This window comes from Sitodiplosis mosellana, unplaced genomic scaffold (genome assembly GCF_009176505.1).
Source record: "Sitodiplosis mosellana isolate CC-2019 unplaced genomic scaffold, AAFC_SMos_1.0 Smas_scaffold_6226, whole genome shotgun sequence".
NCBI lineage: Eukaryota > Metazoa > Arthropoda > Insecta > Diptera > Cecidomyiidae > Sitodiplosis > Sitodiplosis mosellana.
In genome coordinates, this window is record NW_022601467.1 from 5,864,411 (window position 1) to 5,884,553 (window position 20,143).

At 35.7% G+C, this 20,143-nt stretch overlaps 1 protein-coding gene across 3 annotated transcripts in view; it reads right to left on the reverse strand.

Annotated features, from left to right (window-relative positions):
- LOC129578874 (ETS-like protein pointed) overlaps positions 1-20,143 on the reverse strand; it is a 54,250-nt gene that overhangs the window by 15,717 nt on the left and 18,390 nt on the right. Inside the window, exons 1-5 of one of the 3 annotated variants that reach the window (XM_055468097.1) lie at positions 18,288-18,619; positions 13,796-14,739; positions 12,939-13,055; positions 9,869-10,072; positions 7,802-7,948 (exon numbers count right to left, since the gene is read on the reverse strand). In XM_055468097.1, coding sequence (XP_055324072.1) covers positions 7,802-7,948; positions 9,869-10,072; positions 12,939-13,055; positions 13,796-13,961 — 634 coding nt within the window. In that variant the 5' untranslated portion in view covers positions 13,962-14,739; positions 18,288-18,619. Of the gene's footprint in view, positions 1-7,801; positions 7,949-9,868; positions 10,073-12,938; positions 13,056-13,795; positions 15,861-18,287; positions 18,620-20,143 lie in introns of those variants that run through there. The other 2 variants (XM_055468096.1, XM_055468095.1) reach the window with 2 other exon arrangements.

The window sequence follows — 20,143 nt, forward strand, 5'->3', positions numbered from 1 at the left end:
ACAAAATGTTCTCGCGTGCGCGCAACAATGGCGCAATCTTTCTCTCTTTCAATATCTTTTTTTTCTCTATTATTACTATGCATGCGTTGTGTGGCCTGGCTGTGTGCCGTTGATTTGTCTATCACACACACACATGAACCGAAAAAAAAATCGAATCAAATAATAATGAACAAAAGAGAAATGTTTCACTCGATGCGCATTAGTTGGAAAGACAAAAAAAGCCTTGAATACAAAAGAAAAATGGATACACGAAAGGCGATCCACACATACGGTATCGAGTTCATTAAGGGATTTTCTGTTTGCAAAATGCTCAGCCAGACACTGTGCATATAGACATTTTGAACAAAAAAAAAAATGAACAAATCTCCGTTCACAAATCGATGTACGTTCGCGCGCATGCCTGCCGTTTTATCAAATGTTTTTGTATACTTAAATGATGATAAAAAAAAATATCGACGATGGCGACAACAACAACGACAACGACTCAAAGCATGTGCTATGAACTGAGCATCGCAACAATAACACACCATAAGCTCATCAACGCTCTCTCAAGCAACAAACGAGATCTCTGAACGTCTCACTCTCTCTCCATGTCTCTCTCTCTCTCTCTCTCTCTCTCTCTATCTCTCTCTCTCTCTCTCTATCTCACAATCATTCGCTCGCTGTGGTGTACATTGCAGCTTGTGCTAACATGCCACAAAACTCTATTATTTTCCAGCGCTTTTATATACACATCTTGGCACTTATTGTTCGTTTGTTTTGCTGGTGTGTTTTATTTTATGTTCTTGCGCATTTAAACGAATCAAACCGAATTTCGTGCCGATTGTTTGAGAATGGGATGTAAGAATCTGTTTGGTGTGTATGAGTATATCGACTGTGTGCTGCGTGAGCCAATGATGTGTATATGCGACGCTAAAGCGCTATGTGGCTTGCGTTATAAGAGAAGAGGCGGTGCTAGATTTACACTATTATCTCATCACGCTCGTGTGTTCATACATTTTTTCACATACAAAACGGCCCGGTCGGTCGTGCTCTCTATCTCTCGCACAACAAATGATTGGTCTGTGTGTTTCATTTTTCAACATTTTTTACACATCGTATCGTCGATCAATGGCGATATTCCGATTTTACTGAAAATCGTGGAATTTTTCGGTTTCCCATGCAATAATTATTTCGACGTTTTGAACCATTGAATACGGTCAATAATATCGAAATAGTGAGCGAATCTATTCAGGTGGAATTGGTTTTTTTTCTCTCTTTCTCCGAAAATCACAATCGAAAACGTATTTCATCGCATTTTTGCTTTCAATTAAAATGGCGAATTTGTCATACGTGTTTTTGGTCAATTTTTGTTTTTTTTATGCTTAAATTCATCCGCAAATTGTATGGTTGCGAAAATGTTTTGTCTTGAAAAGTTTGAGAGAGAGAATGACTGAAGCTTATGTAAAGTGCGGTATGCACAAAATGACTACTCAAAGAAGCAATCAGATTCAGACGTCACAATTTTTCGGGTGAAACTCCATGCAATGAACAGAAGTAGAAAAGAAAAAACCGTATATAATTACCACCACTTTGGTGCTGAATCGAACCAACCGCAGACCCAATACACAAAGCTTCACGTTTTTTTTTACCTCTGAATGGTTCAACGAAAGAAGCGAAAAAAGCGATTCATGAAAGGTTAGGCGAATTGTGAGAGGTCTCTGTACAATTTCGAAACAAATGAGAAGAAGAAGCAGCAGCAGCAATAATAGGGAAAAAAAACCACGACATGTTGATGAGCATTGGAGAATTGCTTACTCATCAAGCATTTGAAATATATATTAAAAAAAAATATATATATATATATATATAGTATTTGGTGTGTACGACGTCGTGTGTACCAATCGCGGATTAGATGAGGTCTATCTGCACAAAATAGCTTAACCAATACTAATCGCCATTTTCTGACACAATACATGACGTACGAAGCACATCATTTGACCACGAGAAAACGGTGCTTATTGCTCGACTGAATTCTGTCCACTATTTTCGCTTCTGCGTTTTGTACTCGCGCGCTTCTTTTTTATTTCTTTTGTTTTTTTTATCGTTTTCTGCCGTGTTTTGTATTTTTGCACGACCACGCCGCGCGCTTACACTACTCACCGGCAGTATGTGAATATATTTTAAATAAATGATGTGGACGAATCTATAATTTATATTTTACATCCATTTAATGAGCAATTTCATCATATTATATCTTCGTTTTGGTTTAAGACACATCTGGGCCAACTTACGTTAAATGTTTCGTTGTTGGCATTCGTACCTGCGCAGCGCGCATATAAAAAGTACGGCCCACATTACGTGCTACTGTCGAATATATGCCCAATATAATTCGTCCACAGAGATGGAAGCGGCACAAATGCAATAAATTGATAATTGAAGATTACACATAGGTTTTTTTTTACTGCTGCTACTGCTGTTTGTTGTCTTCGTTGTTGTTCATTTTTCGTTTTGGATCTTTAATTGCAATGCGATTTGTTTTTGTCAATTAATCGAATGTTTTGTTCTGCAATTTTCCTATTTCATTGTGTGTTGCTGCTTGCCTCGGTCATTTTTACAAGTGATCGGAATCGAAATGCCTTGACATAACATAATATTACATAAAATAAAACAAATATATTTCTGAATTTTAATGCTGACTTGCTGTGTGGATTTTGCAAGTTTCTGGTCATTTTTTTTTTTTTTTGCACGGGCCTACTTATTTGTCTGTTAAGTCTTCCATAGACATTTTAATCGAAATTTGGATGGATTTTTGGCAATGAGTTGGGTTCAACTAACGAAAAAGCCTGAATAGTAAATATCGAGAAATGGGTGGATCCCATTTTTTTCGGTTCCATTCGAACAAGAAACACTGTTACCACCAAAGTAAAGCATTTTTTGGCCTTTTCATTAAATATAATTCAAAATTATTGCCATTAATGATCACCATTTTCCCAAAGACTCGAAATTGTCTTGATTTCAAATTAGTGGCAAAAAAGGTCTAAACATTGTCCTTAATTGCCTGTTCACATCGCTAGGTACGTACAGCGTGCAAAACCCGAAATAGCAAATAAACTCGAATTGGGGATGTGTGTCTCGAATTATTTTCATTAGTAAAGCTTTCTCGCGATTCGATTTGTGCTTCATTTTTTACTATAGCAATTTCGCTCGATTCAAAAGGTCAGAAATCTAATTTTTTTTTAGCCTTGGTCATCTTTTATAACTGTACAATGTCAATTTGTAATTTGGTTTGGGTTTTCGATGTGTGCTGTATGTGTCGCGGTTTTTCTGTTCATATGTTAACTACTTCGATCAAAATTAGATTAAATGTTACACGCAGGGGGAGCGAGTAAAAAAACAACGCATGAACAATCAACAGCGCGAAGAGCGCACATATTTAAAAACAAAAGCGAGAAAAAGAAGAAGAAGAAGAAGAAGAAGAAGAAGAAGCAGCAGCAGATATACTCTGGCCATATAGATAGATACACACATATGGATGCATATAGTAGTGGTTTTGAAGTAAAAACAATAAAATAATCTGGACAGGAATCACAGTCATTAACTCACGTTTCATTATTATTTGTACCCAAAGCACCAACAGCTACAGCGTTTATTCAAACGATTAGTTTGTTTTATTGTTACCCATTGTGTGTTCACAGGAGAAAACTTCAACGCGCTATGGGATAATAAGTCAACTCATTCGATGAGTGCGCTCTCTGTTGAGTTGAACTACCACAAACACACTCGGGACCGCGTATATGTACGATATGTAAAACAAAAACATTGAAACAACCAATGTTGAACATGCATTGTACCACACGACAGTCGAAATTCTCTTACTCTTTTATTATTTTGTTGCTATTTGGTCGATTTTTTTTTCTCTCGTAGTTGTTCTTCCTAATTTTACACAGGTCATCTCGTGTTGCTTGTTCATTCCAAGCCACACACCAACACACAGTTGAAACCGTGAGCATAAAAATGAATTACAAAAAAAAAATCGCCGATCAAAACATAACATAGATTTGTCGGCGTAACATACCAGTGTACAATTTGTTCCGAAATGAACGAGTAACAAATAGGTGTTTCGCTTTGTTCGGCGACGTTTTTATAAGTCGTTTTTATGCGCACGGGTTCAGTTCTGCGGTGGCTAAAGTCTAATGATTGTAAAACCCAACCGAATTTCTAGCCAACATTGAATTTTGCAGAACAATTATCAAAGCGATTTGGTTCCCCTTGTAATCGCCTACATGGTCAATCATATCAGTGCGTTGTATCTCAGTACAAAGCCTTAACTACCAACTGCTTTTGCTTTAATTAAATTGTATAACCAAGTGATTATCTAGACTTTTCTAAATAAATATTTTATATATCCTTGCGAAAAGATATGCCGAATACGAACAGAAACAAAAAATGTTGATAAGGAAAACCGCGACTGATATTGCCGAAGGAAACAAATTTCGAAAATAAAAAACACAACAAATCCATAAAGACAACAAGAACAACAAAAAAAAATAAACGAAATGGAAGAAAAAAAGTCACACATCAAGAATCGAAACAACGACAGAACGAATGGAACAGAGAACAAATAAAATAAAAATCAGTTGAATTTGCATTCGAATTTCTCATTTCAATGTAGTCTTGGATACTGAACATGTAATGGCCGTTTTTGAATTTCTGCTGTGAATAAATTATCGGACAAAGCAACTGGCTTATAAACGAAAACAAAAAATAAATATATCTCTATATATAATATTTTAATTTCTTTGTTTCGTTTTCGTTGCTTTGTCTTGTTTCATTTTTTTATTTTTAATTGCTCATTGTATTAGTTATTTGGAATACAGAAAAGAAGAGAGAAAAAAAGAGCAACAGCACACACAAAAAGAATAAACGGCGAATGAAATGCGTCTACCGTGTCGTCAATTAAGCGAACGATTCTCCTGTGTGCTTTTTTTTCATTCGTTTTCTGTTTCGGTGATATTATTCGAGTGTGTGTGTGTGTGTGTGTGTGATTGCGCGCCGCCACACTGCCAAAGCCAAACAATATTTAAGAATAGATATCTACGATTAATGCAAATTTCAAGTTCATTTTGATTCACAATATTGCATGGAATCCCTGATTCTTTTTTCGTTTGTTTCGGTTTTTTTTCCTTCATTATTTTTTTACCATCGATGACTTCTGTTTTGTGTTCGAGGATCGAATATGAATTTATTATTGATTCTTCTTCTTCTTCTTTCATGCGATTCATATATGCACGCATGCTTCTGCGTGAGCTATTCTTCTGCTCAAAACCGAAATGAAGAATGGAGATCGTGTGCGCCACACTCTTCGTCTCAACAAGAGATCATCAATCACCGCCATTATCTTAAATAGATCAACAATTGACAATGGTCTGTTTTGCATGCTCTGGTTTCGCAGGGGTATTCGGCCAAAACGGTGTTTGGAAAGAATTTACGCCAAAAACGAAACACACACACACACACACACGATTGATGATGACCTTTGTTCAGGGGCTTTTGTTAGCTGAGTCACCCGAACATAACAGCAGTACCGTGTGTGTGTGTGTGTGGCGTAAAACAATATTAATTTATCGAACCACAAAAATATACAACATGAAATTGACTATAATTAAGGAAAGTGTGTGTTCTTTTCCATTTCGTATACACGTTGCGAAATTCGTTTTAATTGTAAATTATTATTTTTTCTCTTTCGGTTTCTGTTTTCGGTCGAAGCAAGCCAATAAATTTTTCGACTTTATGAATAATTTCAGTCGTTAAAAGTCAATATTGAATATTCAATAATTTAACAGATTAAAATGTAATGAAATCCATAGTTTTCCAAATGGACTATATAGTCTCACACCTGCACATTTTTTATGGCCGATCGATTTTTTCCCATTAAGATTTGAAGTGTGACCATCTCTTTATTGTTGTTATTTATGAAATTTGAAATAGTTTCATTTTATCTGTGTGATTCTTCGGCATAGCAAAGGGTTCATAGCTTTATTAATGGTAAGAAAAAAAAACGGATGAAATGCACAAGAAATGTGCATGAAACTAATGCACATTTTGCACATTTGCTCACTTGAATGCAGCTTAATTAACTGAACAAAACTCCATTCGCATCCAACAGAATCGATGAATTCATCATTTGAGAGTAGAAAGAAGAAAAAAAAAAGCACACAAATGAAATGGAAGAGTCACACATTCCGAAATAATAGCAGCAACGTATTCGTCGAGCTAGCTTGGCTGGTTGGCTGACTGATTCACAACAAGTGGGCAATGCGTACGGCCAATGCTGTATTATTGTTTCAGATTGCATACATAAATGTGATGCAGAGACGGATTCGCTCAAGCGGACACAAAAACGTCATCGTACACACCGTATTCCAAGTAGTGTGCTGCAGTGTATTCGAAGGTTTTTGTTCATTATTATTATTATTATTTCGTGGAGTTGTTTTATTTTTGGGAAGATTCGAATGAAAAAACCAAGCTCGGCACAGGGAGATAGCTCTTAGCACTCAGGAGACTCAAATGGATTGAAAAAGAAAAAAACAATTCACGAATGCGTATCGAAAAGAGCTAACTTTTCTGAATTAATTTAATAGATGAGGTTTTGTTCTTTTAAACGAATGCACAAACAACGAAAACACCAAAAATTACTTTATTTTCATTCTATATCGTCGAACAGCCGAACGGTCAAAATAAAAATATCTATTTATATATATATATATATATAAAGAAGGGGGATCGCATACACATACTATATGACTATATTTTTTTTCCGAAAAGGTACAATAATTACAAAAATTAAAAAAAAAACAGGAATCAACAATACAAAAATAAAAACGAAAATACACACAAAATGAAATGAGCGATGCGATGAAGTTTTTCTTTTGTTTCAAAATAGCTCAACTGGAACGGTCGCAATCAGTGAATGCTGATACGTTTTATAACCAAATATGTGTATATATGTGAAACTTCGCATTACAGCAATATTTATTGTTACTTTTATTCTTGTTGTTGGTGGTGTCATTGTAGTGTAGATTCTCTCTCTGTGTGCTGCGCTTTTTTTCCTACATTTTTTTTACTGTTTTTTTTTCTTTTATTTTTTTTTCTGTGTTCTGTTTGAGCGTGGATTCATTTGACATTTGACGTTGATTCAAGTAAATAAAAATTAAATACATAAACATCAAATGGGTGACGGCTATGACTAACGTGAATTTTAATAAATTAACATCGCGTTTAGAACATCAACTGTATATTTATTGAAAGTAGTTTTTGTATTATGTGCGCTTCTGTTATTCTTTTTTTTCTCGCTTGCTTGCTCTTTCTCTCTCTCTGTCTCTCTCTCTCCCTCGCTCAGAGTGCACTGTTTTATTTTTCTTTTTTGTTATTCATTTTCATTCGGTTGAGATGCGACAAAGAGGCACGGTCGGTGAGGTCTGTTGAGTATTTTGCTTTTTTTTCCTCGTTTTTTTTTGTTTCTGTTTGTATCATTTGTGCAGTTGACACCCCTAGTTATACAGACATTAAACATACTACTATAAATTCTAAAAAATGATTGCGTTGTTTAACACTAATTTCACTTTGATTCATTCACATATACACAGGATTGAAATCAAAGGATTTGACGCTGCAAGTCGCTGCCCTCAATTTGATCAATTTGACCAGAATTTATGCGCTGAGGTCGAATGCACGTATATACACATCAAATAAGATGATGTTTATACAAATCCATAACTATAAAACTCGGAATATATGAGTGTGTGTGTACTGTACTTACCGTTTGTTATCGATGAAAACGGTTTGTTATTTGTGTAGCTCTGTGAATTTGGTGTTGTTCGTTGATTTCCCAAAAAATCGGATATCTCAGACCCACATACCGATTCATAGACGTTTGTCGGTACATTTTCCAATGATTTTTCACAATCTGAAACGAAGCAAATGTTGTTGTTTTTTACACGATTTCAATCAACGTACGATTTATATACGTAAATATGAACGATTTGGCCATGTGTGAAACGATAATTGAATTCAATCTATTCAGGTCTTTCTTGATCAAACGCTGAAAGTTCGTTGATATGCAAATTAAGGGAAAAAAAGGGTTGTACCAATCATACATATAGGTATTCAAATGCCAATGCATCATCATTTCTTTGAACGTTTTTTTTTTTTTTGCATATTTAGATCCTCCCCTAGAGACGAAGAAAAGAAGCGACAAGAGTAACTATAATAGTGAGAGTTTAATAACTCAATTTAGATGCGAATCTCGGGAACTCGATTCTTGTTTTTTTTTTCATTCGTTATAATCGAACATGAAATCAAGCACTTCTATTGAATAATAAACGAATTGAGTGAGCGAACCGAGTGAAGAGAAAAGAAAAAAATGGCTGACCCAGTGTTTTGTTCGACGTTAACAAGATTGTAAAATTGTCCTATTGAAATGAGACAACATGAAAATTGGCAGTCACAGCCCTTTACATGCTGACATGATAAGTCAGGGTGACGCTATTTATTCGTTGATTTTTTCTCGTTTTGGCGGCGAACTAAAGGTAAGAGCGAACACACCAAAGAGATTTTCTTGATTTGTATTAAAAGCTGTATTCATTGGACACGATTCTGCCCAGAGACGAAGACCAGATCAAACAGTTCATGCCAACAATTGGTGAATAAAAATCCGAAACACCACATTGTCCACTAAAACAAATCAAAAGCATATTATTCAATTTGAATGAAAAAAAATTTATGCAAATATACATTTAGAGAGTGTGCTTTAATGAGTGTTGGATGTATTATATTTCTCCTGCTGCGGCTGCTATTACTTTTGCTATTGCCGTTGCTCGCTTTTCTCTCTAGATTCACTCAATTCTTCTAACTTGACTGATTTCATTTCGGTTCGCTTCTATTGTGACACACACTGCATGTGTGTCTGTTATTTTTAGTCAGACATCTATTTGATGTAAACTATAGAATTCTTTGTTATTTTATTTCATTTTTTCATTTCAACACACACAAAAAAGCTGAGCCAAGCTAATATAATATTCAAGCGGCTGTATTTGCCCTGCACACAATGTTCCTATTTCGCTCTAATACATAACATGAAATGTAATAAATGTTTTATAAATATTCCATTCAACCATTTGAATTACATGTCTAAATAACGAATTTAATGCAATTTTTCAACACGATGATGATGATGATGACGACGAAGGCATGAACGTGCTATGCTCAGATGGATTCCGCCACTGTATCGGCCATGTATTGTGTGTGTGTGTGTTGTTTGAATAGAATGCTGATTTCATTACGATTAGATTGGGCTATTGAATATACTGGATTGCAAACATTTCAAATTTCGGACAATCTGATCAAAAAACAAAAATCACAAAATTTTCTCCTTTTTCTGATCGTCGCGTCGAAAAGAAAAAAATGACGAAATACTTTTGGTTTTACAATTTGTGACAGTAGGTACAGTGTCAATTTTATCAAAAATTCAACTACTTCAAACTGATGACTCAAATCTGTGAATTTCCTCTGAATTCCTAGTGCTCAGTGGCTATTATTCCTGTTTTATTTGCGTGTTATCAATTTAATTGTGTTCTATTTACTCAAATGTTTCCGTTTTCTTCGTTCTAAATATTAAAAAACATCATATGTGAACCGTATAATTTCAGATATTAATTTAAAAAAAAAAAACCCCAAATTTCATTCAAATGAATCATAAAGTTCTATGAAAAGATTTTTTCAGCCAAAAAGATATTATTCGGCTTCTAACCGTTGGGCCAATTTGAAAACATGAATGAAATTCAATCTACAACAATATTCTAATTACCAATTAAAATGTTTTGCTTACCTTTTTGCAGAATTTCTAGATGTTCCCATAAAATATCACCGGTGAATGGTGGAGCTTTTGCTAAAAATCCATCTCGGCCTAAGGCAACCATATCACGACCGCGCATTTTTGAAAATGCTTCAATATTCACACACTCCAGTGAGAATTCTTTTGTAGCCCAGCTCAACCAACAAACGACGTGCTCCTCGCTCCAATGACGGGGATCTGATCACGGCAGAAAGAAAAGCATTTAGAAACTGTTTTTCTTTTGCACACGCTAAAACAATTCTGGTGAAAATCATTGGGGAACATTCCGTAATAGTACAATTAGCGAGAACAAAAAGCGAACGACCAAACGCACACGACAGCTTTTTCTGTCCACACCACAAGCAGCTCCATCATCAATTTCGTTCGAGTTAAATGAGATCAAGCATAATTGTGTGTAGTTCAAAAAGCGGTGAGTTTTGGGGAGTAACATGAAAAAATCAACATCAAGCCTATTTCCGATTAGCCCTCATTATTCGTGAGCGTATTTTTCAAGCGTTTTCAGTGTTTTCTTTTCTCTCTTTCTCTCTCTCTCTCTCTCTCTCTCTCTCTCTCTCTCTCTTTCTCTACCTCCTTTCGCTCATATTAAAACTGTAATTGCATCAGTTTTGGTATATTATAAAAACGTTATAAAAACTTGGGAAGTGTTTAAGGTAGATACACTATGGTCAATTTGTTTTTTTTCGGTAGTTGTCATGTTCTTCACATATTTTAGCTGACCTTTCTGGCGACGCATACGGTTAGAAAACATATTTGTAAATTTCAACGTGTAAGATTTCTTTCTCTTATATCCGGCTTTACCAATTTTTCTCATTACGTCTCTTTTTTTACCTCTCTTCATCCAAAGGCAATAATTGGCGTGTGTAGTTAAAATTAGATCACAATTTCATTCAATTAAGGCAACTTGATGGCTTTTTTCTATTTACATTTTATTCTCTTTCTCTGAGTTCGTTTTTGAAAACAAATTTCGCTTCAAATGGAGAAAAAAGATAGCGCAAAGAAAGAATGTGTGTGTGTGTGTGTGTATATATAATGCATGCTGTGCGATGGGCAGTAGCAAAACATCAAAGAGCATCGAGAGCTTCCTCTTAAATTAGCGAACCATTAAATCGCATGTTAAAATGGAGCGCAAACGTCGTAGTGGTGCGATGGAATAGAAAGAAATTCGGGAGAGAGAAATGAACAAGATTTTGTGGTCTGACTTCTCTCATGTAATTGCAAACGATTGTTTCATCTCTGGTGGCATCGCACCAGCAGCAGAAAAAAAAAACAATAACACCGAATAAATATTCAAAAAAAAAACCGAACAAGTAAATCTCGAGCATTTGTGAGCGAGTGCAAAGTTTGTGTGCCCTGTTGCTCTCATTCGTACAACGAGCGCGTTAACCTGAACAAATTGCCCGGGGGCAAACCATGGCGCTAATCTCCCAAAAGATATATGAACGCTAGTTTCATTGAGCATTCCACATGATCCTAATTAATTTTGTGTCTTAGCACCTCGCGCTGTTTGTGTCTTGGCAATTGCGCTTCTTAACAAATGTTTAATTGGTAAACAAAATAATAAGCGCGCTGTATTGAAATGCGACTTGGCTACGGGCAAATCTGTGATTTGTAATTTGTCAGTATGGGCCACAAAATTCACGCGCCCTTATTTACTTTTCCAAATGCACACACTCGCTCACTCGCACGCACGCACGCACACATTTCCAATTTTAATTTCGTGCAGCTCAATCAAATGAGCAAAGTGGACTGGATGCGTCGATGCGCAAAGATAAAACGAAACCGATTTGCGGGTCCTTCGTCTCCTTAGCAAAGTCACATCTCTTTGATGTTGTGTGCATACACACTTTAAGCAGAAATAAATTAAAATTAAATGTTCGATGCCGCAATCTTCGTAATCATCGTACATTGCACCATATACGGCTGAACGAACGAGCGGCTTTGATTATGAAAAATGTCAACTCATGAACAATCTGTCAGCCGCTTAAAATGAAGAAGCGACGACGAGAAGAGTGGATGAAAAAAAAAAACGCAGACACACACACAACGTACCATTCACAGGAAAATGACATTATCGGTTGCGTTTGCGATTAAAATGTCTTGTACTAGAAAAAGTTAATGGCATTTTGCTCTCTCACGCGCGCCAATATCCATTCATGAGGTCATTGTTTGTGTGGACGATTTCATAAGTACACTCAATAAATGATATTTGCAAACTTTCCCTTTTGAAAATGTACAAAGACAAAAATAATTCGCCCGAAAAAAAAAACATTTGTGCACCGTCACTCAATTTTACGATATATTTTTTTCCCGTATTCATGGCAATCGCTTCGGTCGAGCATCACAATTTAATACTCTTGTTTTTCTTTTCTACCTGTTGACATCAGATAAGGATACGTGACTTTCTACCATTTTTTTTTACTCCATATCATCATGACCCACGATAATATGCTTTATTCCACACTGTGATGCATACACGTTTAAATGGCTTTCATTTCACATTTCTAAATCAATTAGCCGCGCAGACACACAAAAGCAAGTGGCTTCTCAATGAAATTTAATGTGAAATGCGAATAAATCGAATGCATTTAAAGGGATTCCTTTATAACTTCCTCCAACACCGTCTTTTTTCCTACTCTTTCTCGCTCTCTCTCTCTCTCTCTCTCTCTCTCTCTCTCTCTCTCTCTCTCTCTCTTTCTTCTTATGAATATGGCCAGCCAATATTTTTTTCACATCATTGAAGAATAGCATGTTGTTGATTGGCCGATTCATGAGTAATGCTTCGATGAAAAAGAGTTGGAGGGAAAATACAATTTGTATGGAATAATCTTGAGCAATGGACGATTTTCAATGTTAAACATCAATGGATGAAAAGAAAAAATTAAATTATCCACGAAGCGAGAGAGGATATATGATATTCATGTTGCATTGAAAAAGTGTATGCAAGATAAACTTGATCAATTTTAACAAAGTAGTCAATTATGTTATATGGATTTAACAAAGTAGTCAATGGGAAAAAAAATATTTACCCATATCATTCACTTACCTTTAGTAATATTGCGATTTTGTGCTTCTTTTTCCCAAGATGCAAACGATGCTTTCAATACTTCGGCCAATTTTTTATTTGTACCAGGCGTCAATGGGGGCATACCAACGGGCATATCTGTAAATGGAAATGAACAAATGCAATTAAAGTCAACAATTCGGAAATCAGTGTGTGCGCAAGCATGCCGTTGAAAACGTGTGAAATGTGTAAAAATTCTCCTTTTGCTCCGTTCACTCTTCGGGTTTTTTTGGGGGGTTTTTGACTGCACAACATTGTGCAAAATCAAGGCTTAACTCTGGAATGTCCTTCTTAATGCGAAAGGCATACACATTGTTTGTCAATAAGTCAAAAAGAGATTTTTCTCTATAGTTGTTCAAAGCCTAACGGTGCCACAGTTTCTAATTGTCAACAAATGTGACAAACATTTGTTATGGAATTCATTCCTAAAGAACACATTGTTGGCCATTGCTATGTTAATGGAAGAGTAAATCCTTGACAAATTCGCATTGTTCAACGAGTTAATGCCCGCATTGTGCGAGAGGATTTTTTTTCTGCTTCGACTATCGAGGTCAAATGACATATTGTCTGTTGAAAATGGCGCATTTGCCATTCATTCAGAAAGAGAAAAAAGAGCAAATCGTTCAACATTTAGTCTGTGTGTTGATTGGTACGGATCAGAAAAGTGTAGAAGAAGAAGAAGAAGAAAAAAGGTTTGCAATTGCATAGGATTTTCCAAATGTGGGGAAATTTTCAGTTTCATACATTTGAATCGAATTTTTTTGCTTATTTTTTGTTGTTGTCTATGTGAATGTGTGTGTGTGTGTTTAACAAACAAATGCCACCAAAACTGTCTTTACCTTTTGGTCGTTGTGTAGACTTCATTAGTGTATTTGCTTTTAGTCCCATTCCGAAGATAACTTTTTGATTTGTATAGTTATTATTTAAGAAATTATTGCAACCACCACCGCGTAACGGTGTTCGTACACGATTTTCACCTGACCAATCGATCCATTCGTTGGTCATTTTCAAATCTGTTTTTTTTTTATCGATCGATTATCCCTTGTTTTTCTCTTGTTTGTTCTTTGTGAATATCTTTTTCTTCTTCGATGTGTTAATATTGAACTCTTTTTTATATGCAAGTAAAGTCAGAACATCACGACAAAATGTTTACTCCATTCATTCTGAGTATTTTGTTTTTTTTTTGTCTCTCTCTCTCTCTCTTTCTTCGATCGTTTCCTTCCCTTCGTTTATGTATACATATATATTTTATTCGTCAGTATTTCATTCTGTTTTTGTTTTTGTTGTTGTTTTTTTTTTAACACATTCGTTTTTTGTTTTTTGTTGTTGTTTAAACAAATACGCATGCTTAATGGCAAGTATAATTACGAAAAACACATAGTTAAGTCATTATGAACAATTTTTAACAACCACAAGATATCTGTTTGTCAGTGAATTTTTTTCCGCTTCGGCGTCAACATTTTGAACATTTTCGGTCGTCGTTCGATTCAATAGATTTTCAACGCATTTGTTCTTTGTTTTTTTTTTCTGGGTTTCAATCAGAAGTAATCCATAAATTTGTGTCATAAAATGATTCTGTTGCTTTTAACACGTGTTCAGACGATGAATTGAAGCTAAATGTTCGGAAGTAACCAAATTTGAGCATACAAATCGTGACATCTTACACTTTTTTTTTCCTTTTCTTTTTTGTTTTTTTGCTTTAACGGTTTTTTTCTTCTTCTTCTTCTCTTGCTTGTCGTCGAAAATGTATAACGTCTTAATTCGTTTCCATCATTTTAAGTCACTGCATAATTATCAGAAGAAAAAATATATTTTTTTAAAAATATTTCAACGAGTTATGTGTGAGTATGTGCATTCTATGTGTGTACAGAGGGGGAAAACTGAATGCACGTCTATGCGTTCGAAACAGCTTTTGAAAACGAGAAAAAACAACGCAGCAGAAAAAGAAATCACTTGATTCCTTTTGTGAGTGGTGAAAGTATTTCGAAGCCTGTTTATGTGATTTTAATTTTATTTATGATACGATGTCATTGGTGTGAGCAATCTAAAGTTTCAAACGCGCACACAAACACACCGCACGAAATTACGCCTTTTTGTCATATTAAAAAAATTGAAATATGTATACGTTTGACGTCATCACGATCAGCGATATATCTTGTTGTTGTTTTTTTCGCCGTGCTTCGCAAAAAAGCAAACTTCTCGTGTGTGTTTTTTTTTTTGATCCGAAAATCAAAATTGGGAAAAAAGGCATTCAGAATAATTTCATAATTGAAATGGCCTCTTTACTGGCCCATCAGCATTTACATGCCCGGAGACTTGATAATTCAATGCGATAAAGTGTGGTCGACAAAAACAGCACGAAAATTATCCAATCTAATTGAGCTGGGTTGTCGGCGTGTACAACAGATACATGAATTTGTAATGAGAATAGGATCAATATCTGGCCGATAAATGAATTCAAGCCAAATGGAATTGAACTCGACAAAGCGGCAGCATCAGCATCAGCAGCCATCATCATCTCATGCACATCATTTTGTGTACATTTGCTACACAATTTGACATTGTATTCATCTAGTTAAAGTGAAGTGCACAATAAATACACTAGGTCATTTCGTATCCAATTGTCAGGAGAAAGATGAGTAGTTTGTGCTTCGTGAGTTAATAGGCTGTATGTGCCAGTGCACATATATTGGAAAAAATTGGAAACATTCATCAATAGAATAAACTGGGTAGATAAGTTGAAGGAATTAAGCATTCAAGTAAACTGAATAGCTTTGAATTGTTTCTAATTAAAAGTAATGATCTCATTACAAAGTGGGATATGCAACGTACATTTTAATCAAATCATAAATACGGTTAAGCCACTGTGTGTGTGTGTGTGTCTTCTTTTGTCAAGCTGAAATAATATCAGCGGCACAGCCTCAGCATAAGCACAAACAATACGTATGATGTGTGATGCCCCCGTCTACATGCATCTCAAACATGTATGACGACTCACTTTATTATTCGTTTCGTTTCGGATAATTGAATTAGAACGTTTTCAATTGTTTTCGTTTGCGGGTCATACGTTGATTCTTTTGTTGAGCACACAACGACGAGTGGAGTATATACACAGAGCGAATGAACGAGAAAAAAAAACGGACTATTAATCAATGTATTTACGTTAATTCGTTAAAGAAGCATAAATTTTCGTGGCACATTATTAATATGAATATATTGCGTGGACATGGGCAGTCATAAGCACGTTACTTGTTGTATTTCTCTGTGTTTTTTTTCCAGTGCTTTGTGCACTGAGTGTGTGTGTGTGTGTGTGTTAACAATCTGTTCGCACTTCCACTTGAAAAGGTCGCCCTTTATGATCACTTCTATTGAGTAGTTGTGAAAACACATTTGTTGTTTTGTTTAACAAGAGGGAATTAAATCCTCTAAACGATTCGGACGAGCCCGCTGATTATAACATCAAACACGAAGACAGAGAACAGCAGATGAAAAAAAACACACAGGAATAAAACAATATTTTAAATGGATATATTTATCATATCGAAATGCGCACTAAATGTGCCACACTGAAACCTCAGACATGCGGTTGCTCTTGTTGCTGGTTATCGAAGTGATTTTTATTTCCCTTCCGAATGTTGATTATCGTCAGACATTCGATCACGCGCACGCTCACACTCGTGGTTCGAAAGATTTTAATTTTGTTGCGTGCAAAATCAACATAAACAAAGAAAAATGTCAATTGATTCAATACTGCTGACAGTGACAGAAATTTAACTTTAAGGCCCGTACCGAGGATCATTCCAGCTGGCACATTCTCAATACCTTTGCCATGCGATGAGCAAGTACAACATTTGGCTTTGGCTTTGGATTTGTTTACCAAATGATATTCGTGGAAACGCTTTTGAAACGAACAATGAGTTAAAAATTTAATTGTGCATGTCAGGCAATCATAAAATATCATCGCAACACCGTTTAATTTATTCAAATAAAAACATTTTATATACGTTTTTCTTTTCGTTTATTAGCGCTTACTCTTTTTTTCCATTTTTCATTTGCCATAATAAAATTCTACGTTTTTTTCCTTCGTTCTGTTCCATTCATCATTGCTACTGTGTATGTGGCGAGCATATTTTTGCACAAATCGATGCGAAAATGATAATTTCAACATAGAAATATTTGATATTTGTGAGAAGATTTCAATGCATATGCCTTCCAATGTTTTAGGTGTTTGTGTGTATATTTTCTCGCTTGAGAAAGACCTCGAAATATATTCAAGCGGTCGGATTAACACATTTAGCAAATATTGTTCAGTGTAATCTCGTTGAGTGTGTGCTAACGTGCGCGCAATCACAATCTACCAGGCGCTGAACCGAAAATGAATAGCAAATAGATGTGCAACTCCTCCAACGATTATCAAAATAAAATTCTAAGAAAAAAAATCGTTTACTTGCTCAATTTAGTCAGAAATACCAAAACTCACTTCGCATACTTATCCACTTGAGGTTAGTAGTGATTTGGCTTATGTGAACAACCAGCTCAAATTGATCATACTCAACGATCACATGTGGCAAAAATAGGATTATGATTACGAAACACGATGCTTTTTCATCCCGTCTCAGAAATAAAAAGAGAGACACACCGGGATCTTTGAAGGTAACCGAGATGTATTATTATTTGTCCTTTTCAATGTAGCTTTTGTTAAAGCCGGCGGCTTATTCAATTTCGCCTTTTTCCCTCTCTCTCTCTCTCTCTCTCTCTCTCTCTCTTTTTGAATTTCAAACACCAGATGTAAATAATTGAATCGCATGCGCAACCGTCCCAACGTATGCGATATGCTTATGATTTCATCAATAATTTCTGATGAAAAAGTACTTAAAATAACACTGTGTTTTTTTTTCTTCTTTCTTCTTCGGTTGATAACAGAATAATTCACATCTCAAAATTCATTCGCAAAATAAATTGTCGTTGGCATGTGTAACAGCTTTTGGTGCGGAAAATACGTCAACACGAACTCAATATATGTATATATTTAATCAGCAGTCCATCCTGACTGTGCTGTGTGTTTTTTGATAAAACTCAACCATATTACGGAGAAACAAAAAAGTCGACCATTCACAAAAGTAAAGCCAGAAATTTGTCGTTGTAATCGGCCATGTGAAATTCCCGCATTTATTTCATTTTTTTCATTTTTCCTTTGCATTCAACGATATTTATACTACATAACAAAACAAGGATAAAAAAATATTTTTGTTCGATGTTGTTGTTGTTGTTGTTGTTGGATTTAAATTTGATAAAAATGATAAAAATTGGAGCACAGAATTGCTTTATTACATTTTTGTTAAATATTGTTCTGGGTGTGTTTGTGTAACGATTCGTGCACAACAGTCATAATTTGACGAAGATTTTTGTCGATCGGTACGAGAAACTAAACTGAACAACTGAACATTAATAGCAAGAAAACGAGAACGAAAATGAATTTACGAACGAAAGAACGAACAGAAAAAAAAAACTGCACACACAACAACCGTAGCACTTTACGTAAACGGAAAACAATTTTCACAACGAGCAAAACGGGCAAAAATATTAACGAGATAGAGAGAACGGACCGATATACACAGAATAAAAGTATCTGGTAGTGTCTTTAGCGCTCTGTCATCAGAACTAACGAACGTGAATGAAAAGTCGTATTTCAGTTATACGATTTGTTGTTGTTGTTGTTGTTGTTGTTGCTGCTGCTGCTGTTGCTCTGTGTGTTTTTGTGTGTATCGTTTGGCTCGATAACTTGTTCCTTCTCGCTTCCACCTTCTCGGTCGGTTGGGCTGTTGTTGTTGTTGCCGCGCTTGAGGATGTGTAACGGAAGTGCCCCAATACATACACAAATGCGCGCGATGGGTTTTTTTTCTTGCTCTCTTCCATATATTTGTCTAAAATATTTGTATTAGTTACACCATTTTTTTCTCTTTCTCGTACATCAAGTGGGTTTGTTGTTTACTGTCGTTTGTCGGCATCATCGGTGTTGTGTTTATATATTTGGTGGTCCGTTGTGACGGTTCCGAACGTCAATACGTGTGTATGGGTATGAGTGCGCACTGTGCAGTGTGCACTGTGCATGTATGTGCGTGTTGGTGATCATAATGTTGTACAGTTTATGTAGGTGACTGTTAGAGTGACTCCGAGTACATTTCTACACTCATATCCATGCCATCCATTAAAGACGTATTTTATTATTTCTACGCATTCATTCAATGTGCCGTAATTCAAATGGCCACAGACTTCTTTCTGTCGATCTGTGATTGTGCCCCGTTCATTTATTACATTTCTTCTAGGTGTCTCTCTCTCTCTGTGTGTGTGTTTTTTAATCGCTGCCGACGTTGCTGCTACGGCTGCAGCAAGTATTGGCATGCATTGACTTGTTGAATGTGTCGCTCGCTCCTGATGATAGATGCAACAGTTTTCTTTTGCAGGTTGCCAGCTAACGCAGACTCCATTCGATATCGAATCCATTGATCGATTAACCGATCGATCATTGATTGCCGTATGGTCATTTCGGATATGAGCATTGGCCGCAGGGGTTTTTCTACAAATAGAAATCCATACCTATTGTATATGCGAACCACCCTGTATTTGTACAATGCAAATCTCTCATATACGCGAATGGTTCTTATTCATTGTTCCATTATCTATCAATTCGATTGTATGGCTGAAAATGAACCTATGAAGCAGTTGTAACAGGCTTATGTTCATTACTTTCTCGGTTTGACTTTGTCTCTCTCTCCCTCTCACTCACATACACATATGTCATCGTGAGAGAGTCCAACTTCTGCACACAACATCTATGCACTTTTCAGTCAATTGTGTGACTGTGTGCTTGTGTATGTGTATTTGTGCACATTCATTCGTACAGTGCAAAACCGAGTCAGTAAATTTTAACGAAAAGAAGGAAGAGAATGAATGAAGAAAAAAAACCTATGGGAATGCATTTGAGGTAAAACTCGCACAGGTGGGGAATACGACATTGCATGTATAAGCTATTATCGTATGAAGATTCGTTATTTTAAAATACTTTTAAATAATATATAGTATACACCGGCTCCGGTGTCGTAGTATTTTTTTATTCTGTTTCATTATTATTTGTTCACATTTGTTGCTGTTGTTAGTTTTTTCTTTCATTTTCATTTCGAAGTGTA